At 43.9% G+C, this 27381-nt stretch overlaps 1 protein-coding gene across 1 annotated transcript in view; it reads left to right on the top strand.

The window, feature by feature from the left end:
• gpr158b (G protein-coupled receptor 158b) overlaps positions 1-27381 on the top strand; it is a gene marked incomplete at both ends in the record, with an annotated part of 49987 nt that overhangs the window by 6455 nt on the left and 16151 nt on the right. Inside the window, 4 exons of the mRNA XM_080836267.1 lie at positions 6888-6993; positions 21231-21333; positions 25238-25449; positions 27011-27079. Of these exons, the coding sequence (XP_080692393.1) occupies positions 6888-6993; positions 21231-21333; positions 25238-25449; positions 27011-27079 (490 nt within the window). The remainder of the gene's footprint in view (positions 1-6887; positions 6994-21230; positions 21334-25237; positions 25450-27010; positions 27080-27381) is intronic.

Raw genomic sequence — 27381 nt, 5'->3', positions numbered from 1 at the left:
TGCTCCTTGAATGTCCAGTGGTGTAGTCCAGTGTATACGCAGGTATACGGAGTATACCCACTTATTTTTCAGTCAGTATTGGGTATACCCACTTCTCAAAACAGGGTGTTTATCCTGTGCTGTATGAATAAATAAAGAGTATACCCACTTCTCCAGGGACCACTACACCACTATGAATGTAGATATGTAATGGTATGGTGTTATTGAAACTTACTACGTGTAAAAAAGACTAGAAATTGAACGTTTATTATTTCAGGTAGGCGCATACCTACGTGACAATAAATCTGTTTCTGTTTCTGACTCGAGTCTAAGGCCAAGGCCAGACTAAGCCGATTTTCATACTTTCCGGAACGTAACCTTGACAAACTGGCCTCCCGGCCAGATAAATCTGCCATTTGGAGCGTCACTTACCGTCAAGGTTAGAATCCCCTCTCCAGAGTCGGAAGGTTGCAATCTACCCTAATATCAGGGCCTGTCTGGCCGCAAATCGGGTTTGAATCCGCGAATCTGATGACGTTATTATCCCACGTGAACGCTGGAAGCTGTCAAGTAGTCACGTACTTCTTCCCAATCGCAATAAAAACAAAAAAATGTAAGTCTTCTGTTCTGTTTATGGCTGCCAAACAACCATGCACGGCGGCAGGATTTTTTCTCTCCCGGTGCTAAGGGGGGGCTTGACCGATACGTGGGGTAGCTAAGAAAATAATTTATTTTCATGACGTCACTTACTTTATTAAGAGGTTCTTGTTTTTTTTCCCCAATAAAAGCAGCTATGATACACAGCACGAGAATGTAATACAAGCGGCAATGGCGGAAATGTTTCACGTGCGTGCAAAGGTTCAGCTCCGGACAGCGACCATGCGCCTGCCCATAACCAGACAATACATCCAACATGCAACAAGTATTTATTCCATATGCATAATAAATGAAAACAAACAACTATGCATTGACAATATTGTCTCGGATCACAACATCATAACTTACATTACATTAATAGTAAAACTCATAACATAGGCTACAAGCGAACAGCTTGTTTGAATGATTAAAAACAAACAAAAAAAAATCACCATAGTTGTTTTACAGTAGGCTAGGACAATGCGTCTGTTGCTGTGGTTAAGTGCAAATGAGTCCATGATCTTCTGGATCTTCTGGACATCCAGAATCGTATTACGCTCTGAAGACTCTAGTTCTGCATAAAACAAAGACGTATCGACAATCGACTGGAACTTCAGCGACAAACTTTTTTTTGGTAGGTTAGCAGGACTCGTTCTTTTTTATGAGCTAAAGATTGTGTAGATGCCAGACAGTGGAACGGGTTGAAACGAAAACAGTGTTCACCTTACGGCCTACTCCCCCCTCTTGTCCCCTCTCTCTCTCTCACACACACACACACAGCACAGGGCAAACGGGGTACAGGCGCAGTACAAACACGCAAGCATGGATTGTATTGGAACAGAATGCATACGTTACGTATGAACCTTTATAGTTTTTCTCAGTCGCCTTGGTACATTTCTCAAATCATCCTCGACATTTGCAAAACAGTGCTTAAATGGGGCTACACATTTTTTTGCCGGGGCTATAGCACCCCTTAGCCCCGGTGTAGCGCCGTCGCTGCAAACAACGATCTAAGAAGGGCACGTTTTATTCACTGAGTTACCAAAGCAGTCTTCTTTATGGGGACTAATTTGCACTGCACTGAATTACTATTACTAGATACATATAATAGTGGACATTACACTTGGCAACATGGATCTCATTCATATCTCATCCAGTCGAAATCTTAGCAGGATTGAACTAGAGATGCACCGATTGCAAAATTCTTGGCCGATACCGATTTCCGGTTTTTAAGGAGGTCTGACCTGCCAAAACCGGTTTTTCCGATACCGATTTTCTAAGAAATAATTATAATCATATAATAGACACCATATTTGTTTGGCGTGAGTACCCTTCTCCCAGACAACATTTTGCTTATATAACTGCAATTAAAACCACAACTAGTGGTAGGCTATATGCTATCATAACTCCCCTTTTCAAGAACACTGACATTCAGTCCAGTTTACAGGTCAATAACTAGGATAAAACTAAAATAAATACAAACAAAAGATAAGAGTGCACTATTATGTACTGAAAATAAACTGGTTCTCAAAGTAAATTGCACATTTCAGGCCTTTGACCTCTCTAAATAAAAAAGTGCATCATAATATGGGATAAAAAAAAACCATCAATACAAACAGGTAGCTTTAGGTTGTGATGAAAGTACTCCATCCCACACCCAATGCAATCACTTAACCATCAATGGCAGGTTCTTCTTCACAAACAGAAGCATCTCTGCCTTCTCACCAGAAAGCCTGTTTCTTTTCTCATCTATGACATTACTAGCCAAGCTAAAAAAGCGCTCGCTGTCGACGCTTGTACATGGAGCAGAGAGGTAGGCTTGGGCAAGTGCAGGGTAGTGTGTTTTGTTTTCATGCCAGCGTTTATTACATCGTAACGTTAACGTTACTCGACTACTCTCAGTAGAGTGACAGACGAATGACGAATGACAGACGTTAATTTGTGAAAATAGCGATCTTTTTCTAACAAACATATTCTACTCAACTGTAAGGAATATTATTCTGCATAATGATCGGCTAAATATCCCGATGTGTTTCACATTTTTTAATAGTTATTTGCGAAGATATCCATATATTTGTAAACGTCTTTTTCTGCACTGGCAGCCACATGTGTAGCATTACATAATGGGACTAGTGGCAACGGGATTTCTGTTAGGGGAGTTGCCATGGTAATGGGTTGACTTGTTGTGGTTATTCTGAGCACGAGTGAAATACGCTTTTATTAAACGGAGAGCTACTTATCCAAAGAGATATTTTCTCAGTGTGAGTTCTTGAGAGAGCCCTAACACGGACGCTACACATGTCTTATTTTTGACTTGCAAGCATTACAAACAGCGTGTTTTGGGTCATCCTGGCACACAGTCAAATAAGTCCAAATCAGCTACATGTTTTCTTCCCGAGTCTTGCTAGTTTTTAGCTGTTTTGCTCTGGGCGCCTTGAGCTGCTACGCACCGCGCATGCGGGTCAGTTTGATCGGCCGAAAACCGGAAATTACGACAGTGACCGGCCGGTCACCGATTGTGGCCGGTTGGATATAAAACCGGCTTTTTTAATCGGCGGCCGATTGATCGGTGCATCTCTAGATTGAACACATCTTTATTACAGCGTATCAACATAAGAACAGAACATAGCTAAATCTCCGCTTAGCATGCTAATCACTACTAATAGCACTAGAAGGTAGCCCAAAATGTGGTATTTAATACACACGATCTATCACAGTAGCAACTTCATGAAAACCCTTACTTTCATTAGGTATGCACATAATGCATCATATACAGGTCGAACAATGATGATTTAAGCATAGGAAATGTATAAGGCACAGTATGGTAAACTACAAACTGAACTGTCACTAACTTAACGAGTTGTAACTTGTCGTCTTCTTCTACGAGTCTTCTTCTCCATTTCCGGTAGCACCCTTCACAGCGCCACCAACAGGCCTTGCATATGTATTACAGCATATTCACCAGTTTCAATGGGTGTGTGTGGCCGTAGAACAGCGCAGCACAGCTTTGTCTGGCCGCGATTGACTAACCCCGAATACGTTCCGGAATCTATGAAAATCGGCTTAGTCTGGCCTTGGCCTGAAGTTTCTAATGTTGCCTCGGGCGCCTTTACGTGAACATAATTAAAACGTCACATAAGTCCACTAAACAATTCCCGATTCGCACGCTCCAGTAACAGAAGAGAAATACCCCAGAGGAGGGAGGAATGATAAACCAGGTACTTGGTCGCACCGACGAGCTACAACATTACCAGCGAAGGTGGCTAAGCGGTTAGCAACAGCACCACTAGGTACAAAGTACCACTAACCTGAAGAGCGCAGGTTCAAAACTCGCGAAGCTCGTGTAAAATCTACCTGAAACGTCACAGGTTAGATATTTACGAGTGGCAAACATGTCCAAAGTTGCAAAATGACTATATCGATATCAGAGAATACCCGACTCTGTATAATCACATGCCAAAAGTGAATTTCAAGAACATTACAGAGAGGAAGCTCCGGAATATGAGTGGAACAGCCTCGAAAGTACATTGCAACCCCCGGACTCTGAAAATGAAAGGCAAAGCAAGAATCGTGAAATACCCGAAATCAAAACCCTAAAGACAGAATTCTGAAAACGGTGAGCAAATCAAGAAATGTGATAACCCCGGAGCAAAACCCTAAAGACAGAATATTAATTAAATTATTATCGTGTACATTTTAATTTCGTTTTTATGGGGCAATAGCTGTAAATGGGAGGGGATACGTTTTGTCAGTTGAAAGCTGACCTAAAGACAGAATCTCATTCCGTCTCATCACAAGACGTTTTAATTCAATTCCTTCTCGTTTTCAACCAATGGCTGCAGCAGTGTGTGGCTAGACTGCTGACAGTCAATATGCTAATAAGAGCATTTCGCACCTCTGTCAGCGGGAGGTGAGAATGCTAAACACATCGGCCCCCCTCCCCTCGCAGGTTCCTTCCCGGGAATTTCCGTTCATATGCGGCAGACGGATATTTCGGGGGAAGGTCCGCGATCAGCCAGGAATGGGGATCATTCGCGGCTGTATCACAGCGTTTACGGGCCCGATAATCTTGCTTTTCGTGCAGTGGGTACTGATGCAAATCTGTCTGTTCGACAGCTGTTATGCAACATTCCGTCAGGACCTTTAACCCGACCTCACAGACACTAGAAGTGAACACTGACCCTTTGACCCAACCTCACAGACACTAGAAGTGAACACTGACCTTCAGGATGTCTGCTGGTAAGACCCTCGAACCCTTGCAGCAGTTAAACCTGTCCTAATGAGCTTGTCTGCAGGCCCACCGGGCTTTTTTATGATCCGATGGCACGCTAATGATGCACGCTAATGATGCCCCATATAGCTCACTGTAGCTTGAGCCAAGTCAGTGGTGTAAAACAGAACACGACCAGGCAACAGTAGCTACAGCAGCCTTCGCCTCCCACTGACCTTTCAGAGTTGGCGTGAGGTCACGTCCACTTTTTACTTTAATGGCTGTTGATGAAGCCACAGAGGCCACCAAGAATGCTCTGAAGAGACAGAAGAACAAATATTATGGTGCATCTCAATAAATTGGAATATCATCAAAAAGTTGATTTATTTTCAGTAATTCTATACAAAAGGTGAAACTCATATTTTATATAGGTTTATTACACACAGATATTTCAAGTGATTATTTCTTTTAAATTTGATGATTATAACTGACAGCTAATGAAAACCCCAAATTCAGTATCTCAGAAAATTTAAATATTACTGAAGACCAATAGAAAAAAGGATTTTTAACACTTCAGCTCTTCTGCGTTGTTGTGTCTGTTGTCTTGCATCTTCCTTTTCGCAATACCCTATAGAATCTATGGGTTTTAGGTCAGGCAAGTTTGCTGGCCAATCAAGCACAGGGATACCATGGTCCTTAAACCAGGTACTGGTACCTTTGGAAGTGTGTGCAGGTGCCAAGTCCTGATGGAAAATGAAATCCGCATCTCCATAGGATGGTCAGCAGAGGGAAGCATGAAGTGCTCTAAAACTTCCTGGTAGACGGCTGTGCTGACCTTGGACCTGAGAAAACACAATGGACTAACACCAGCAAATGAAATGGCACCCCAAACCATCACTCACTGTGGAAACTTTACACTGGACCTCAAGCAACTTGGATCCTGTGCCTCTCCTCTCTTCCTCCGGACTCTGGGACCTTGATTTCCAAATGAAATGCAAAATTTACTTTCATCTGAAAAGAGAACTTTGGACCACTGAGCAACAGTGCAGTCCTTTTTGTCCATAGCCAGGTGAGACGCCTCTGACGTTGTTTCCGGTTCAAGAGTGGCTTGACTCAGGAATGCGACAGTTGAAGCCCATGTCCTGGATACGTCTGTGTGTGTGTAGGCTCTTGAAGCACTGACTCCAGCTGCAGTCCACTCCTTGTGAATCTCCCTTGAATGGGCTTTGTTTCACAATCCTCTAAAAGATGTGGTTATCCCTGTTGCTTGTGCACCTTTTTCTACCACATTTTTTACTTCCATTCAACTTCCCATTAATGTGCTTGGATACAGCACTCTGTGAACAGCCAGCTTCTTTAGCAAGACCTTTTGTGTCTTACCCTCCTTGTGCAGGGTGTCAATGATCGTATTCTGGACAACTGTCAAGTCAGCAGTCTTCCCCATGATTGTGTAGCCTACTGAACTAGACTGAGAGACCATTTAAAGGCTCAGGAAGCCTTTGCCGGTGTTTTGAGTTAATTAGATGATGATTGTGACACCATGAGTCTTCAATATTGAACTTTTTCACAATATTCTACTTTTCTGAGATACTGAATTTTGGGTTTTCATTAGCTGTCAGTTATAATAATCAAAATTAAAAGAAAAAAACACTTGAAATAGATCAGCCTGTGTGTAAACAATCTATATAATATATGAGTTTCACTTTTTGAATAGAATTACTGAAATAAATCAACTTTTTGATGATATTCTAATTTATTGAGATGCACTCGTATATGTATAAGTAATATTTGTAGTCTGTGTTTTTTTAATACATTTTCATACAATGCAATATTTCTCTGCAAACATGCTGTCATTTTCATGTTCTTTCTTCCATACAGTACCCATTCAATTGTGTAGCATTTGTGATTGGCAAAGTCTTCATCTTTAAACATTCTTTAACACATCTTTAACACATTCTCTCTCACTATCTATCTCTATCTCTATCTATTTTTCTCTCTCTCTCTCTCTCTCTCCCTCTCCCTCTCTCTCTCTCTCTCTCTCTCTCTCTGTTTGTCCCTGCAGAGGAGTGGTAAGAGTGGATGTGAACCTGCAGGATGTGGACATTGACCAGTGCTCCAGCAGTGGCTGGTTTGCGGGCACCCATCGCTGTAACCTGACCAGCATGGACGTGAGTACAGGAGTAGCAAATGCACATTGGGGTCATTGGCAAACTGTCCCAGGCATACTTTGTATGAATACAAACTAGACAGTTTGACACCACCAACATAATCTTCAGCCTTAGTCAATCCACTTGAATCACTGTTCTTAGTATTCTTGCCTATGATCTGCTCCAACACCACAAACCTGGAGAAATGGGAAGTGGTCGACATAAGATTTGAAAAATGTATCTATGTATGTATTATATGTTACGGCGTATCACATATGAATGATTGTCCTATACTCAGAAACATCCAAACAAACAAACTTCAAGCAGGTATGAGAGTGAATATTCTAACTTCATAAAATACATTGGTGAAAGGCCACAGGTGACCCCAGGCCCAAGGTCAGGGGGTGCCATGCCAAGGTCATCGATGAAGTTATGTGTTGGAGAGGAGAGCTGTTTTGGCATTCGCAAATGAAACTGTGTTGTGAAGGCATTGCCATGCGCACATGGCCAGTCTTCTGTGGGAGGTGTGTGGGTGGGTTGGCAATGTATACAAATAATTCCAAGATGAGGCTGTGGACCTAACATCCACCTACCAATACAGCCCAAATCATTGATTTCAGTTCCAAATCAAAAGTGCACAGTGGGAGAAATACAAACTTTTGCTGCAAGTGGCCACTGGTTTCACCCATCCAGCCATCCATCCATCCAGCCATCGATCCATCCACCCACCCATCCACCCCTGCCACCCATCCACCCATCCACCAATCCAGTACGCCAGCAAGCATCTCTGACGCCCTAACTAGCATGCCTACTTTGAGCAAAGTGTAGTTTGACGTGTTAACCACTGTGAGCTATGTCGTAATTGAATTGGAGGCCATTCTGGAGTCATGACTGAGAGCTTACGCTGCGATGGATCCATCCATCCATCCCACTTAGCGCTGCCTATGGAGGTGTTGCCTCTCAGACTTCCGGTGCTTTTTAATGTGGAACTTGAGACGTCATCTGATTTAAGCTCCATCTGTCGCTGAGAGAGAGAGAGACAGTATTAACCAGTATTAACTGTGTGTGTGTGTGTGTGTGTGTGTGTGTGTGTGTGTGTGTGTGTGTGTGTGTGTGTGTGTGTGTGTGTGTGTGTGTGTGTGTGTGTGTGTGTGTGTGTCTGTGTGTGTTTGCTCATATGTAGTGCAGCAGAACTGCCTCCATTGTATGATCCATGGTTAATGCTATGTAATGGATGGCACTGAATTATTGACTATGCTTTTTTTCTGTGTGCTGTGTCTCTTGGGATTGTTCGACTCCTAGATGCAGAAAAGTTTCATTTTATGCAAGTGGACTATGTGTGTCTCTTTGGGTCTATGTGTGTGTCTGTGTGTGTGCGTGTGTGTGTGTGTGTGTTTGTGTTTGCATATTTTTTTTTGTCCTGTCAAGGATCACAAGAACAACTATGTCAAGGACCACAGAAAATGTCTATTCAGTTCATGTCATTTGTTTGACATGAATATTTTGGCAGGGGATTTTTCAGGAACACATCCCAGAAGCGACAGGGAAAAGGGACAGCAGAGCAGACGGATATGGCTGTACATCGCCTACTATTAAATTCATCCGTCCTGAATAGAAAAAGCTTAAGGCTGTTCAAAACTCCCACCCGTAGACATCAACTGTGACTCAATGTAGATTTTTTTTTTTGTGTGTCCACTGGAAATGAAATTTGAGAGGCACCTAAGCACACAAACATTGCAATTTAATCCATCCAAATCTAAAACACTGTTATGATTGCAATGCTTATGCCTTCTGAAGTGACGGTGTCACGGTGCACCTCATAGAAATGTCGTTTTCTGAAACACTGTGGGCCGAGGTGTTTGCATTTTCAGTAAAAGAATATAGAAATTACAAAATAGTTTCATTAAAAGAAGTTCATGATAGCAAACTGAAACGTATGCAGTCAACACATACTTGCAAGGCTATTTAGGGCGCTGAAGGTTATAACAGTAACAAATACTTTTTACCAAAACAGCACTCTTGTACATGTTACATAAAAATCACTGTTTGATCATACCTAGCTTCCGATTTGGGACTTGACACAGCAACACATCAGCATCACAACCAGTGCCCTCCTTTGGAACTGCTTAATACGTCCAGCTATTTGAAGGTCATTGCCTTAATATGGCACACAAGTGTTTAGTGTCTGATTGTTGTGTGTACTGGTTTGCAAAAAAGTTTATTTTTTAACTGAAAACTGAGTGAGCGTTTTGCAGATTTGGTGTGAGGTTCTGCTGTTTGAGTGACAGGTATGACATGGAAAAATGTTGTGCGTAACGTAAGCAGTAAAAAAAAAAGTGTCATTTCCAGTCTTAATTACATTCGGCAGGGAGAAGTCCCTCCGCCCAGGCAGTGTAGCCCAGTCGGGGTACAGCTCATTGAACTCATAGATAAGCACTTTGCAAGCTGTTGCAAAAGTTAAATCCCCATAACTGAGGAGCGCCATCACCACTGCCACTACATCTGGCCGTGCGCTCTTGGCATCAATGAGAAGTGTATGTGTGTGTGTGTGTGTGTGTGTGTGTGTGTGTGTGTGTGTGTGTGTGTGTGTGTGTGTGTGTGTGTGTGTGTGTGTGTGTGTGTGCTGGTGTGCTTGGCATCATGAGAGGGGCAGCTGCTGCTTCAGAGGAGGTAACATCCTTTTGGGGAAAAGAGTGAAGAGTACTGCAGCCCGTGAAAAGGCTGTGTCACTGTCAAAACACAAATGTCCTGATTAGGGAAAGTCTATGTTATAGCTACATCTTGAATTAGCATTATTACAGGACATTTTGACTAGCAAGTTTTGAATTTATACGTTTTACTTTTACTAAGGCAAAAAATTACCATGGTAATAACCAGCCAACACACACACACACACACACACACACACACACACACACACACACACACACACACACACACACACACACACACACAGACACACACACACACACACACACACACACACACACACACAGACACACACACACACACACACACACACACACACACAGCTAAACACAGCCCTCATCACATACTGTTCTTTCTTATGATAATAGTGGTGTTTAAAAATGTAAATTGCTCTGCTGTTGTGCTGTGTCTCATTTAGCAGAAGCATGCTCTGCAAGGGTGGGCGTCGCTCTTCTCATTACCTGATTTAATGAGTGGCTCTTCATCCAGTGTTACCAAACATGCTAATGCCTTTGCTCTGTGTAGCCTGGCAGGCCACGCTCTTCAGTGCTGCTCCGGGAAGTAGACCTGCATGCATGTGAGAGTTTCTTTGGCCAGTGAGAAGCAGAAAAAAATATGCATGTTGCTCATTAATGCTAATTAAGGTCATGTGCAATACTCTGTCAAGACACATAGACAACCTCTCACAACCAAACAAACTAAGACACAAAGACAACCTCACACAACCAAACAAACTAAGACACATACTTGAACACCTTTTTTTCCTGATTGCAAACACACTAAACCGTTAGTTTTGCCTCAGTTCTCCAAATATATGGACTTTTCTTATAGCTTTAAACACTATGCTTTATGCTCATTTAGTAAACACATCCAATAAATACAATAAACTCAAGGCATCACCATCTGAATTCAACAAGGACACCTTTTTTCACGTTGGAAACACTAAGTACAAAATTCTTAACATGTCAATCAGAATTGCAGAGTCAGTATCTAAGGCAAATTGGTGTGTGGGGTATGTTCCGGAATAATGGATCCCACACTGTAGGAATTGCAAGAAACCAGAGGTGGTGGTGAGGGAGGACAAGCATGAAGAGCTGTTTTGGATGTTGTCTTTGAGATAATGAAGATCTGTTTTGGATGTTGTCTTTGGGATAATGCAGGGCTGTATTGGATGTTGTGTTTGGGATAATGGTAGTTTTCAGCGGACTGCTTTGATTTTCGCCTGGTTCAGTGACGATCCCAGTGCCTTAGTTATCAGGAAAAACAGTATAAAAAGCTGTCAAGCACTACCTCACACAAGCATATTGTCTCTGGGTGAAAAACACTCCTGGGGAAACAGATAGTAAACTAATGTTGCTGGGAATTTGCACGCATAAAGTCACTTTAAGAGCACCATTCTCAGTAACATTTGTGTATTCACATATTCTTGTCAGAGACAAGATAAATTTAGCTAATCCCTGATCATACCGGGATTAAATTAGCATAATCTCAAAAGTAAATGGTTTTCAGCACCTTCTAACACCCATTTTTTTTTTGCTGATGAAATGCTGTAGTCTTAACTTTCCTTTTGACCAATTATCTTATTAGTAAAATATTCTGTGAATGATTCCGTGTAGTGGCCTGCTAGCTAGCATGCGGTCTTTAACGCAATCCTGTCTGTGGAAGGACTGTTCAGCTACTTAGATGGACTGTATTGGGATTGAGAATTATTGCATAGTCTATAGTGATGCGTATTCACTGGTAGTGAGTGCTGGTTCTACTTCCCTGCATGAACCTTCTACATGTTGATCCTATGATCTGGACATGCCAAAAAGTTTCAAATTCCAGTGTTCAAAAGTTCCTCTTCCATGATAATGGGTGTCCTCCTTCTTCAGTTCATTCCACTGTGCATGCAAAAAGCTACCCATGTTACGATCAACTACATAACAATTGTAAAAGGGTCAACCCCATTCTCTAAGACACAATCTCTTTGAGTTGCCATCTCCATCTCTAATGCCTTTTAAGTGTTTATTAATTAGAGGATGTTTGCCCCCTTCCTGGCTGGCTGGCATGTCCATAGCTTCCCCCGGCTGTGTCCAAAACAGTAATTAGAACAGCTTAGGGAGAGGCCCTACACCTCCGCTGGTGACTCACCCCCAGCTATGGCAGTCTGCCACCTTCCCTGACAAGGGCAACAAGGGCATCGATCATTTTTTTTTGCTTCGGCCCCTGAGTTTGCTAGGCCAAGAGGATGAGTCTACACAGAGCATATGCAACCAGAGGACCACGGAGCCTGTGGGATAAAGACTCAGGGATGAGACTGATCCCGCGCCACAGACGCCTCTTAAGCCAGGTTTTAGGGAGAAACCCGGGGAAATATTATTCCACTCTCTATTATCTCTCGCCATGAGAAGAACAAAAGCAACAATAGGCCTGAAAGGAAATGGTGGTGAAAATCAAATGATAGAGAGCCTTTGTCAGCCATGGAAGATGTGAAAAATAAAATAAAACAAGGTTAGCGTTCCTGTCGAAACACCCATCCCCCTTCCCCCTTCCCCCTTTTGCTTCCCTTTGCCTGTCCAATGGCTGTGCATGTAGAGTTGCTGTTTTTCACCCTGAACTGAACACAACCCCTCATGCATTTTGTATGCTCCTGGGGAAGGATGTTACATAACCTTGCATCTTATATAATAAAAGGCTATGGAAATATCGTAAGTATGTTACAGAGTAAGTATGTTGTTGTATGTGTATTTGTGTGTGTGTCTTTTCTGTATGATTAGGTCATTATATGAGAGCTGCTTTTATTCTACACGTTAGTCAAAGGCAGTGAAAAAGCCTAATTTGCTGGTACTGACAAGGCATTAATGTCCTGCCACTTACACCAAGCAATGTGAAATTGGTTCTGCAGAAGAACACTGAAGATAGGGCTTTCATTTGACAAGATACAAGATGTTGGCACATCACCCAGTTCTCAGACTATTCAGGTGATGAGCCTACCATTGCACTGGGGATCAGCTTATAAGTCCTCACAGACCCATACATCCCCACTATAACCCAGAGGATTTCATACGTGTGGTGCATCAGGGTGGGATCTTGTGACCGCCTGTCCCAGGGTCAAGTGCACTCTTGTAGCGTGTTTGTAAATAGTTGCGTGTGTGTCCTGCCGAAAGGTTGTAGGTATCAATGCCAGCACAATGAAGCAGCATCAGCCTGGTGATGGGAGCTGTATGTCCTGTGCCTCTGAAAAATTAATGACAAAAACACATCAGGAGAGGAAACGAGGGGCTGTGTCTGCCTCCCTGCCTGCCTGCCGGCTCAGCTCGCCTGCCTGCCTGCCCGGCCGTGCCGTGGTGGTGACTGCCTGCCAGGCAGAAAGGCAGAATGTAAATATTTATGTTTCTGCCTCACTGCCTCCCCGGCTTCTTTTATCGTTCTGCACGCGGGATTAAAGAATCAACGCAGAACTCCTGGATCCTACAGGCTCCGAGACAGCTATTGACAAACCCTCCCAAATGATCTTGCCCCCCCCCCCCACACACACACACACACATCGCGTCCCAACACACACACACACACACACACACCTTCGCCTGCAGTGCATCGCATCGTTTTAATAAGAAGCAGCACTTTTTTGACGTGTTGCTGAGTGAGACAGTGTTCCTGTCATCTGGCTGCCATCCTTCCTCTCTCATCCTCCTCCATTTCATTAGGTGTGCTGCTGGAATAATCTGGCGTCGTGCTAATTTAATTTTTGGTTATCTAACATGTGCTCCAGCTGTACTTGTCAGGCCTAAATGATGGGTTGGATAAATGCTAGGTTTGGGGGGTTTTTCTTTCTAAATTCACCCCAGATTCCCCATGGATACAAGCATACGTTGCCAAGCTTTTAAGGAGAAACCAGTTTTCATTCTCATCAGAGAAACATGGACGAGCGATGTGTGTCTGTCACTGTTGTTTTTGTAACTGATGGATAATGATCTGCATGTTGGCAGCTGACTGTCATGGTGGGACAACTGTAAATCCATTTCAGGGCAGCCGCTGGTTTGAGTTCCAGTAGAGGAGCTGGTTTGAGTTCCAGTAGAGGAGCTGGTTTGAGTTCCAGTAGAGGAGCTGGTTTGAGTTCCAGTAGAGGAGCTGGTTTGAGTTCCAGTAGAGGAGCTGGTTTGAGTTCCAGTAGAGCCGCTGGTTTATTTATGGGGAGGTTGAAGCAGAGGGGTAAAGATGGAGCAGCGCCGTGGGATGTCCCTGGAGGTGTGCTGTCACTGAAATACAGCTGCAGACAAGAGCACACACACACACGCACACCGTCACACACACACACACACACACACACAAACACACACACAAACATAAATACCCACTCGGTCACAGTCACAGACACACACACACACAGTCACAGTCACAGTCACAGTCACAGTCACAGTCACAGTCACAGACACAGACACAGACACAAACACACACACACACACACACTCACACATAAACCACACTTACACACACACACAACCCACTCTCAGTCACAGACACATACTCACACACACACACACACACACATACTCATTCTCAGTCAAAGAGACACACTCACACACACACACACACACACACACACACACACACACACACACACACACACGCACACACACACACACATAAATCCACACTCAGTCACAGAGACACGTCCACTCAAACTTGTACACGCACTCACATATCCAAATATATCCTTCCTCTCCACACGGACAGACCCATTCACTCCAACAAACAGATGTGCATATCCACAAACACTCTCCGCCACCACTAAACACACACGCACATTACACTGTCAGGAAGACTTTTGCCAAAGTACTGAAGTCCCCTGGCAAGGAGCAGTATAAACTCTCCTTCACCTGCTCTCCTTTTTCAGCTCCGTCTTTGGGGACTGCACGCAGAGCTCTGTCTTCACAACCGTTTGAAGTCCTACAGCACTAACAAGCCACTCTCCAAGCATGAGGACGTCTCCACTTTCCAAATGAAGGCTTTTATAACACAGCTAGGGGGACATTTTACCCACAGTGATAAAACATACTGTAGGAAAATACATTCACAAGTGGGCACTGGCAGTGATAAAACATACATTCACAGGAGGGCAACCCACTTGCTACAGTGACAGAACATGCTCAACTTGAAGGCTGTAAGTTTAAACAGTTCTAGGACCCATTACTCCTAAATGCATGTGACATTTGAAGTCATCTAATCTTACTTCGGTGGGGTCAATAGAGCTGTCTTCAAAGTGCAGGAAATTATCACATGCTGTACTTCTCCCAATAATTGTGCAGACTAGACTATCTGTGTGAAACAAAGTAAAGATTTAAGGGAAAAAAAGAAAGATTCAGCTACATACAGTAGACTCAGCATAACCTGAGAAACCAGACTAACATATTACCCTGTATTGAATACATTGTTCATGTAGTAGAATGGAATGGATTTACTGAGATGCAGAGTACCTCAGGCACAGAGGAACTTTGAGGGGATATGACACACTCTGCAGTATACTACTTACTGTCTAGCTAGCTATTGTTACGGTGTTAATAACCGGCATGCATGTGTTATTGGCAAACGTTCACGTTGTCATGTCAATCCATTATTAAACTTGTGTATACTTGTGCATATCGATTGGAACTTCGTTAATGGAGTTTAGAAAGTCTTCTTCTTTACATGTTCTTACTGTTTTCAAGAATGAGGTAACTCTCTTTACATATCTTATATCATAGCGGGAGGGACAGGGGAGAGAGGAGGAAACAATCTCACAATCAGACCATGTACTGGGCTGATTGACTGAAACATGGAGCTGCCGGTAGACCCGCCCATTGGAAACAGCATGTGAAACAAACCACTTTGAGGAATAGGGGGATCATGATTTCATCATGATTATATATCTGGAAAAAGGGAACAGATTCAAGTAAATGACAAACCTAAATACAGTTCGTGTTTGTGTTTGTGTTTGGTATTTGGTTTAGGAGAGCTAAATGCAAGCTGGCTAGCTAAGTCCTAGATCCTAAAGGCTATGTGTTAAGTTCTGCTACTGGTTGTCTAAGTATGAGATGTACTGTATGCATCTACTGGTGTGTAAGTGTGAGATGTATGCATCTACTGGTGTGTAAGTGTGAGATGTATGAATCTACTGGTTGTGTAATTGTGAGATGTATGAATCTACTGTTGCAGGCAGAAAACCCAGGGACCCACCACCCATCTTGCCTGGCCATAACATCACCAACACAAGCTCCACCCAGAGCATCTGTCTCTGTTCAGTTGAGGATGTGTCACATGCAAAAGATATTGGGGGGTGAGCAGGGACGTGCACAGGAATTTTTGAAGGGCAGTTGCTCTGCCCTGGAAAAAAGGGGCAACACATTTATTTTTGTCACCGCCGCTGCCACGCCCCCGTCCCCTGATCGCAAATTTTGCGCATATAATTTTAAACTCTCACTAACTGCCGCTGTCACGCCCCGTCATCTAATCGCAAATTTTGCCAATATAATTTTAAACTGTCACTAACCGTTGCTGCCCCCGTCCCCTGATCGCAAATATATATATTTCCTTCGGAGGGGCAACTTCAGTCGAGGAGGGCAAACGGGCAGTTGCCCGAGCAACCTTAGCCCACTCCTGTGCATGTCCCTGGGGGTGAGATTGGGGGAACTTTCCTCAGTTCGCAAAAAATTAGGTTTCTCCCAGAAGCTTTCTTGCACTCTGGATTGAAACTCCAGATGCAGATATCTCACACAGAGAGTCCCCCTCCCTTTCACAGGGCTCTCCAGGGAGATCCCCCCCCCCCCCCCCATCCTCCCCTAGTGGATGGAGTATAGTTTCTTATTGAGTGTTGCCGTGCTATTCCTCACAATCACCACGACTGAATTCAGGTTGCTTTCATTTCCAGTGAAAGTAAACCTCTTTGGCATTTCTTGTGGACAGGCCTGTATGGAACAAAATAAAAACAGCACAGTGAGCTGGAACCAAAGCCTTCATTCTGTTTAAGGTTAGTTATTCCAAGGCCAAAATGGGATGAGACACATTTCATATAAAATTTATGAGCCTCAGCTGTGTCCCTATCTTCTCTCACTAAGGGATGAGCTGAGTTACGTTTGCCTGTATAAAGAGCATTAACCATCTGTCCCATTTTATCTGTGCCATTCTATGGCCCAAGAGATCTACCTTGAGAAGTAGATTATATATAAAAATACTGCCTGTCCCTGCCAAAAGGTCTGGCAGCTCTTGTTCTCGAGATCTCACAAATCCATCGCCCAGGCTTCAGACAGAAATTAATTATGTGTGGATGCTCTATTCTAAATATGCCGGCAGCAACGGCAACTCTTTTGATTGCTTTTAAACGGCCTCATCAGTCAGCAGACTTTCCCCTACTATCGAAGAGAACTCAGGTGGAGGCAGCCTCCGTTCCGCACCTTCATTTATAGATCTACGTGTGGATCTCAGTCAGCTGGCCGGCTCTTTCCTGTTGCATGTCAGAGCCAGACACATCTGAGGAATGAGAAACACAAGAGGCAGGGCCCAGTGAACCGCAGAGAGGTACCCAGGTCCCTGCCTGATGAAAATGTTCTGGACAGTGGATGAAAAGCTTCAGGTTGAGTGTTGATACAGACAGACGCATGTCCTGGTGCATGTTATATACTATCTTCATAGTGCTGCCGTGTTTTTTTAATAGTGCAGATAACATGACTAACAGAATTAATAGTAAACACATTACTGTCATGAGTCTGCCCTAATCTGGTTATCAGATGATGAAAAGCCTAATGCCAGACAAACACTCACTGATACACAGGAGGTAATTAACTGCCCTTTACTGTCGGGTGCTTTAGAGGATCACCTGTTGTTATGGGAAATGCCTTTTTTTTGTTTAATGTACAGTACTGTGCAAAAGTTTTAGGCAGGTGTGAAAAATGCTGTAAACTAAGAATGCTTTCAAAAATGGAAGTGTTAACAGTTTGTTTTCATCAATTCTTCATAAATTAACAAAATGCAGTGAAGGAACAGAAGAAAATTCTAAATTAAATCAATATTTGGTGTAACCACCCTTTGCCTTCAAAATAGCATCAATTCTTCCAGATACACTGGCGCACAGTTTTTGAAGGAACTCGGCTGGTAAATTGTTCCAAACATCTTGGAGAACTAACCACAGATCTTCTGTGGATGTAGGCTTCCTAAAATTCTTCTGTCTCTTCATGTAAATCCAGACAGACTCGATGATGTAGAGATCAGGGCTCTGTGGGGGTCATACCATCACTTGCAGGACTTTCTGTTCTTCTTTAAGCTGAAGATAGTTGTTAATGACATTGGCTGTATGTTTGGGGTTATGTTCCTGCTGCAGAATACATTTGGTGCCAATCATACGCCTCCCTGATGGTATTGCATGATGGATTAGTATCTGCCTGTATTTCTCAGCATTGAAGACACCATTCATCCTGACCAAATCTCCAACTCCACTTGCAGAAATGCAGCCCCAAACTGGAAAGGCGCCTCTACCATGCTTCACTGTTGCCTGCAGACTCTCATTATTGTACCTCTCTCCAGCCCTTCGGCGAACAAACTGCCTTCTTCTACAGCCAAATATTTCTAATTTTGACTCATCAGTCCAGAGCACCTTCTGCCATGTTTCTGCACCCTATTTTCTATGTTTTCGTGTTTAGTTCAGTCACTTGACCTTGTTTCCTTGTCGGGGTAGAGCTTTTTGGCTGCAACTCTTCCATGAAGACCACTTCTGGCCAGACTTCCCCGGACAGTAAATGTCTGTACCTGGGTACCACTGGTTTCTGCCAGTTCTTAACTGATGCCACTGCTTGAAATCCTCCGATTTCGAAGGTAAATAAGCTTGATGTGTTTTTCATCAGCTGCATTAAGTTTCCTTGGCTGACCACTGCGTCTACGATCCTCAACATCTTCTTCAAAAGAGCTTGAACTGCACATTTTGAAACCCCTGTCTGCTTTGAAATCTTTGTCTGGGAGAGACCCTGCTGATGCAGTATAACTACATTGTGTCTTGTTGCTGTGCTCAGTCTTACCATGTAAATGGATACAAAATAAACATTTATTGTTTACATTTTTCAAAGCATTCTTAGTTCATAGCATTTTTTCACACCTGCCTAAAACTTTTGCACAGTACTGTATGCTTGGCCTCACTTTAGCGCTCAACGTTGGATACCACCATAACTATGTCAACGGTCCCATGCTGACACTGCATTCATTCCATGCGGTCATTTGTGAAAAAAGTTCGGCTTAGCGAGGAGGGTTAACACATATTTCAAAAAGAAATAAATAATCATCCTGAACACCGATCACCTGTTTCAGCGGCGCTTGTGATCCCCAGCACTTTTGTACAATTTCATTTCTTGGGCTTGGGAAGAAGCAGCAGCCCTTATTAGTGATTTATGGGAGGAGGGATGCAACTCTCACCCCAGCGGTGCCACATGCTTGCCTTAATTATCTAACACACACACACACACAAACACACACACACACACACACACACACACACACATCCACGTCACACTTTCACATGCATGGTGGCACACAAAGCCATTTTTCCTCCTCACTCATCAGACAGGATGTGGCACTGCATATGAGGAGCACCACTCTCTGGTGACACCAGTGTGCAGCTGATCAGATCACTGAGGTACTGAACGTGTGCAGGTGTCCGTGGTGTTTGATGTGTGGTATTTTTGTGTGTGCAAGGTAATGGTTTCATGATGAACTGTATGCTATGTCATATCTTCAGATACCTGTGGAGGCTGTGATAAAACAATTTCACAGGTGTTGAATAGTGTGCATGCAGACTCCCTGTGTAAAGGTCGCTGCATGCCAGTGATTCTTCAGTGAAATTACCATGTGCAGGACCAAACACGGTAGCGCTCCACAGGGGAGCCAAGTGATGCATTTGCTGCCTTCGCCCCACAGAATGTGTATTTTTAGTTGTGTGCGGTGGAGGGGGGGATGTGGATGGGGATATCTGTCCCCAGCCCTGACCCACTCCGCAGTTGACTTGACCACCTCACACCGTGCACACACAGGTGGCCCGAGGGGACTCAGACGTGTAGTTCCACTCAATCTCCTCTCTGCATCGTAGTCGGCCTCATTTCCCAGCTCTCCTGTCCGGAGGGGAAGACACGGGCCGTGCGTGTGCTGCTCTGTGTGTGCTGATGTGTGTGTGCTGATGTGTGTGTGCTGCTGTGTGTGTGCTGAGGTACAGCATAGGCCACTGATATTAGCACAGTGATCTTTCTGGATGGAAAGCAGACGGCACCGAACATAAGCAGTGGCACCATCATGATTCAGTTACTTGTGTCTTATCTCTTCCGAGGCTTTAAATAGGTCTGGATTTACAACTTTAAGACAAATCCCCACTTGTAACAAATGTAATTACTTGGAACCCCATCTGACTGTTTAAGGAGTGCTTTTATTCAGATCTATGCTGCACTGAGCAGTAAGCAGGCCTCTTCACTGCCGTTCCTGACGCTTGCCAGACAGTCTAACTCTGGAGACAGATACTGAGCTGTCCTTATAGTGCTTTCACGTTTTCCCATCTCCCCAACCTGAACTGTTCCTGACATTATTACTGTCAATTTAAACCCCCTTCTCCTGATGAGTGTAGGTTCTCTAGGGTCGTGCTCAGACGAGGTGTCAAAGTAACCATCTACTTGTTCCAGCTGTTGTTCCCCAAAATCAGGATTTAAACTCATTTGTGAAATTAACGATGCACTGTTGATACCTTCAGCCTGGGCAGAAGCAGCATTGTGCCTGCGAGCCATCTGGAGTATGTCCGAGTATGTCACCACCATTCTTTTTTCAGGGGGAATCTGTTCCACAGATTTGCAGTGTTGCTGGTGAAATGTGCGACAGATGTGAGAGACGCCCTTGGCAGACTCGCTCCCATCACAAAGCGCAGTGATGAGGTGTCACATCACAGTTCTGAAATCTTCAAACTTACATACCTACTCTAAGAAATGACATTTCAGTATGCATCATCTATCTGCCTTTTGTTGCTGTCCAGTATTTGCCACTATATGTCATTGCTCAAAACAGAAAGACAGACGATTTAACTATAGTAAATTATAATTGACTGCTCAAAACAGAAAGACAGACGATTTAACTATAGTATATTATAATTGACTGCTCAAAACAGAAAGACAGACGATTTAACTATAGTATATTATTGATTTTAGATCTTATCGGAACAAAGATGCATTTTTTGTCTTGCTGGAAGTGAAAGCAATTATAATGCTTTGAGTGTTTTCTTTAAAGAACAAAAGGAATGCACCAACATTGCAGAGAGAGAAAAAAACAAGAGAGAAAGACAGCCTATCCTGAAAACACATGTAAACATCTGCAGTATTTCTGCTTCTGTTGACATTCAGAGCCTCCTCCATTTGTACTTTGACTCAGAACTCAGTCATTTTCAACGCGTCATCTGAGAAACACAAATATTGGGTTGGCTCATCTCTCATTTTTCTTCTGTTTTTCTACTCCTGTGTTATTTACTCACACCTTTGTACATCTTCTGTTTTTCTCTCTCTCTCTCCCTGCTGCAGTGCAAGCCGGTCATGGGCCATGGGTTTGTCCTGGACAAGTACAAGTGCCAGTGCAAGAGAGGGTTCTACCATCCCAGTCGAGTGGCACTCAATGGCTTCTCAAGTATGTGTCAATCAGATGCTCCTCATGCGACTACAAATGTTACTGTTAGCTGCTTTCAAATTTTACCTGCAGGTGTTTTTTTATGCTGCACCAGATCTGCAGATTGCTGAAAGATCTCTCAAGAGTGTCTCCCTTATGTGTGTCATCTTCAACTTGAAATGTTTAAATTAGATAGACAGGGCATACATAGGCAACATTAGCTTGATGACAGTGTCAGGATTAGAGTGATGTTTGTTTTAGAATGACAGGTTGTCGAGGAAGTAAATGCTGTATGTGTAAACTAAAACAAGTCCTTTTGCCCCTCACTGCAATGCTCTTATTCTCACACACACACGCACACGCACACGCACACGTACACGCACACGCCCACGCACACGCACACGCACACGCACACGCACACGCACACGCACACGCACACGCACACGCACACGCACACGCACACACACACACACAGAGAGGGAGAGACAGAGACTTAGAGAGAGCTTGAGAGAGAGCGATGGGATCACACCTCGTCAGTCCTGTGGTTCTTTGGTAACAGTGGAGGGGTTTTGTTTTTCCTGCATGTGTGTACAGGTACAACGATCAACAGAGAACTGGGAATCAAAGGGTTCCCAATTTTAATGAGGTTGTTCCTAGCCGTGTGTCTAAGTGTCCTTGAGAAAGACAATACATCTCCAGTGGGCTCCAGGATTCAGGGCTGTGCATGGCAGCCATTGCTGTCAGTATGTAATGTAAAGCATGCAGTCAGAACGCTCTCCGTTGGGCAGAAAAGGAAGGGTGCTTTTTGCAGAAATATCAAGAGATTTTCTTTTTAACCATGCAAGACAAAAAGATTAAATCATAGACACGTCAACACATTATAGGACATTACGCCTTGTGTTAGCTACCCCGTATACTACACCCCCTCATGGAAATCTAATTCATTTGTGACCACAAACATTGTCCCTGATTTCAGATTGAGTGCATCAGGACAGAGGATTTTAATTAGAGAGGAGAGATTTTAGAGTAAACCAACTTAAGGGACATTTACAGCTCTCAGAAGGATGAAGATGGAGCTGTAGAGATTCGGGCAGCTTTACGCAGATCATTAACTTCACAGAGTGTACATTTACTCACAGGGGCAACAGTGTTAATGAGCGCTAATGATGCCTATTTGATCACTGTGCTTCAGCCCCCCCCCTCCCCCCCACAGGAAGCATAAGAGTGACAGCTAAGCCGGTAAAGGACTGGAAGGGGGCCTATTGATCGGATTGTAATGCTCCTTTATGGCTTAATTACGTTTGAAAGGCTGACCGATCAGTCAACTTTGATACTAACTCACAGTAGGACCATTTAAATGAAAATCCTTGATGGACACTTGATGCCATTTTACATTTGGCTGCATTTGTAGTATAGTAAGCTACAATAAATTGCTCTAGTCTTTCACAGGGTTTCACAGTAGGGATCTCATCTTGATGGAGAAGACTTTACGACCAGATCCCTGCCCCTCAGACTAGACACCAGCCTCTCATTCACCCCAGACTTGTTCAGTCAATAAGCTTGAACTGTGGGCCTCTTCCTGGCAGGCAGGACAAATCAGCCAGCAAATCCAGCCAGGGCTTACCATCTCGTCTTCCCCTCTCTGAGGGGGAGCTCCCTGTGATCCATCCTCCGGAGGTCAGAGATGGATGCAGACGACCAGCCGGAGGTGCCACGCCGCGACACAGATTAGCTTGGAGGAGAGGCAGGGATTTCACAGGGCGGACAGCTGGAGAGCAGAAGCACATCCCCCTGGCCCACAGCAAACCTTTTCAAGCAAGAGAGAGAGAGAGAGAGAGAGAGAGAGAGAGATGGAGAGAGACAGAGACAGAGAGAGAGAGAGAGAGAGAGAGAGAGAGAGAGAGAGAGATAAGGGTGTAGAGAATAAGGAGTCAGCCGAGAGAGATAAAAGAGGCAGACAGATACAGTATATGCAGAAGAGGAAAGTCCAATAAATCCTCAATCCTCTCTTGTGTGTGTCTCAGGCAGGCGCCCGCTCATCTGTGACGCCTGTGATCTAGGGCAGCCCATGGGAAACACACAGCAGCCAGCTCTTCCTCCTTCTTCCTCCTTCTTCCTCCTCCTTCCTCCTCCTTCTTCCTCCTTCTTCTTCCACCTTCCTCCTCCTCCTTCTTCCTACTTCCTCCTCCTCCTCTTTCCTCCTCCTTCTCCTCATTTTTCCTTCCTCCTTCTTCCTCCTTCCTCCTCCTTCTTCCTACTTCCTCCTCCTCCTCTTTCCTCCTCCTTCTCCTCATTCTTCCTTCCTCCTTCTTCCTCCATCCTCCTCCTTCCACCTACTTCCTCCTCCTCCTCCTCCTCCTCTTCCGTCCCCCTCCTTCCTCCTCCTTCCTCCTCTTGTCCTCTCACTGTCTGACCCATCGCTGGAAGACAGGAAGGCTCGAGAAGCGCCTCTCCCCGTAATGAAATGTGACATTCAACCAAAATGTACTTCAGACACTCTGTGCAGAGGATGGAGGCCCTTGCTGCCTTAAAAAATTGCCTCCTTGATCATTTATTGATGCACTGGTGCCGAGAGCCAATCGTTATAATCAGGGAAATGAAACAGGGGGCATCACATTTGAGGAGTCCACAGGAAGAAGAAGAAATCGAATGAAACCTGAATTAAGTCATATTGCCTTAATGTTGATGTGCTTGCTGTTGCCGTGGGTATTTCTCAGGCCCTGCCCACCTCGTGAGCGCTCTCATAAACGGCAGGAGAGCTAAAAATAGCTCATGAGTCACCACTCACCATTCAGACTCCAATGCTTCCTAATGAAGTGGTTTCAGGGCTGGAGAAAAGGATGTTTTTTACATGAAAGTGAGAAAGAAAGAGAGAGGGAGGGAGAGAGACAGACAGACAGAGACAGAGAGAGCTGAGGGAAGGAATGAGGGTTTGAGGATGAACTCTCATCTGGAAGCTTGGACTGAGCCATATCATACCCTCACGCTGTTCTTTGTCGTCGACGGGCACAGGAAGTGCCGAGCTGAGGTGCAGACGTCAAGCGCACTGCTCATCACTCAGTTAGGTGGGGATGGTTGATGTCTGCGTGTCAATGGGAGCTGCTGTGTGTGCTGCTGCAAACTGAAATATTGTCATGAATTAGTCCCGGGCTTCTGCCTCTGTGTAAGTGCACCCCATTAGAGTAGGGTCGTGAATCCTGCTGAGTTCACAACAGCCTATCATTCTTCAACCTGCATCCGGGGGCACAGGTGGAGAGGAGAAGAATTAACATTGAGTGACACAGTGAACACTCACACAAACAACACCGCCAGCGCCATTTGGGGATTGCTGTAGAATAATTACCTCTGGCTCAGTAGCCGATGCGATTAAAAAATGCCCAGGGGAAGATGAGTACCACCTTTAATTATGAGGCAATTGCGCCCTTGTTTTTTTCCGTAAGGGAAATTACATGGTGAGGTGATTTAGGTAAAAAAGTCTGGAGAATGTCTGCCACATCTGTGCATTGGGTCTTACTCCTGACACGCGCCCATGAGGGTCTGAGAGTGGAGGCAGTAACATGCCCAAGACAGAAAGGCATTCTGTATCTCTTAGAAATGATGCTCAGGGACCCCACACTCCTTTTCCATGTTGACACAATCATTTTTAGAGCAGTGTGCAGGAAAGACTGACTGCACAATCGTTCTTAGAGCGGTATGCAAGAAACACTGACTGCATCCTGTCAGCCACAGCCTTTGTGCCCTCCAGCATCAGTTTAGCATAGGCACCTCTTTTCAATTATACAGTAAAGAAACAGTAGAAGAAAACAAGCTACTTGACTATATTTTTCATCAGCTATTTCTCACTGGTTCTTGTGGACCCTTCTCTTTATACTATTTTGATTGTGCTTGTGATAATAAAGGTTATTATTATTATTATAATACTTAGGTAAGGAGCGGGGCTCTCATCGAGATGAGTCGTCAGAGGTGTCTGCAAAGTGCCTGCCCTGTCAGGAGGGCTGCCCCTTCTGCCGAGACGACAGCCCCTGTCTGGCCCAGGAGGACGGCTCCCTGCGGCTGGCCGTCGCCTCCTTCCAGGGCCTCTGCATGCTCCTGGACTTCATCGGCATGGTGGTGGTGTACCACTTCCGCCGAAACAAGGTACGGGGCTCCTGGCTGCAGAGGTAAGAAGAGGGATGCAGAGAGTTAGCCATTGTCTAATCTTCTGTAGGCAGCCCTTGCATTTCTACACCAGGTATGGAAACATCAGCTGGTTCAGTGAGTCAGATATGCAATAAGCACTGAAAGGTCAGAAGAACTAAATATTCAGTTCAGTAAAAAACACACCAAAATGTAAAGAAATTAACAACAAATCACATGACGAAGGCTTCACTTAAAACAGTGGACATCTGCAAGTAGCACGTGATGCATAGAAAGAAAACCTCGGGGACACTAACTTTGGAACTGTAACTTAAACCCTACACAGTGGCTTAAACAACTATGTGGAGTGTTAGGCTTTCTCACGGCAAGAACCTAATCGCAAACCAGTTGCAAAAAACTCAGATTTATTTTCTTCCAAAAACAGAACACGCAAAATTTCCAAAAATGGCAAAAACACAATTCCAAAACGTCAAAACACAGAAGAGTTAAAATCAGAAAGTCCAAAAGAGATAACAGGCAAACAGAATTCCAAGGGCAAAACACAGAAGATCACAAAACAGAAAATCGTATACAATACCACAGGCACTCGGGAAAAGACAGAATTCGGGCATAGATCCACATTGAAAAGAATTACAATCCGACAGTGAACTTAAGAGGGACAGAACAATATATAGCAGGGGGAACAGAATTACACAGGTGAAACATTTCAGGTAAAGCAATCAACGATAATTTGGGGCAAGGATAATTAACACAGATGAACCGAATTCATGCACAAACTTTCAGCGAAATGAATGGGAACAGAGCAATACACGGGTGAAAACAATAAGGGGAATTAAAAAGGCAAGGGAGAAACAATTAGGCCAACAAATCACGGGTAAAATGGGAAACCGGTGAGTTACTGAAAAGGTCAGGGAAAGGCAGAGGGCGGGGTCTGCAACCAATAACAACCGCACATGGCCTGATCACAGGAACAAAACAAACATAGGACAACACGTAGTAAAACAGTAGCAAAGAGAACACAAGCAGAGATCGCAATACAAATGTCTTAGATCGCTGGGATCTTAACAGTGGAGATTAATATATTTATAACCACACAGTGTTTCTGAACATATCAATGAAAAAAAATTGCTCAAGCAAACCACAATTGAATGCCACTAGACGCATAGTTTCTTATAAATTGATGTTTGAACTCTGAGGTAAAATTTAGAGTGGATATGCGATAAAACTATACAATAAATACATACCGACCATTAAATAGCCAGTTAACAGCACCATAACAAAGTGTTTAATTGTATCTCAAGGGTTGTTTTTAATGGCACCTAGTATGTTTACCTGCCTATCCCAGATACATCAGTGCAATTACTCTCTGGACCTAGACTGTTGTGGAGTGCCCATCAGTCTTTTCCGTAGAACGTAATAGATGTTTTTTTCTCCATGGAAGCAATTTAAAGTGAGTTTGGGGAATGTACTAAAAGAATCTATACAAGATTTCAAAGGAAAGTCTTTGCTTGTGTGGCAGCTTGTGATTCATGCTTGTGCCATTTTTTTCTTTCTCTCTCAGAGAATCAGAGCTTCTGGTTTGATTCTGCTGGAGGCCATTTTGTGTGGAGCCCTGTTTCTCTACTTTCCCGTAAGTGTCAAATTTTATTGCACATTCATGTCTTTCATAAACTAATCAATTATTCAGAGAATATAACTTAGAAAATACTGCGCATGAACAGAAAAAAAACATGCAGGTGTATCTGCAAACAACTGAAGTCACATATCACAGTGAATGTCCCATTTCTTTCTAAGACTTTTTATGAAGAGGTGCTGTGACACTTCCGGGCATACATTCAGATTCAGGTTCTGGCTACTACAGATTCCTTCCATCACAACTGGGGCAGGGGAAGATCTCAGGGGATGAGCTTAGGGGAGGAGCTCAGATGAGGG

The sequence above is a fragment of the Sprattus sprattus genome (assembly GCF_963457725.1).
Source record: "Sprattus sprattus genome assembly, chromosome: 4".
Classification (NCBI taxonomy): domain Eukaryota; kingdom Metazoa; phylum Chordata; class Actinopteri; order Clupeiformes; family Clupeidae; genus Sprattus; species Sprattus sprattus.
The sequence above is the reverse complement of the archived record's forward strand: the minus strand, read 5'-3'. Positions and strand labels throughout refer to the sequence as shown.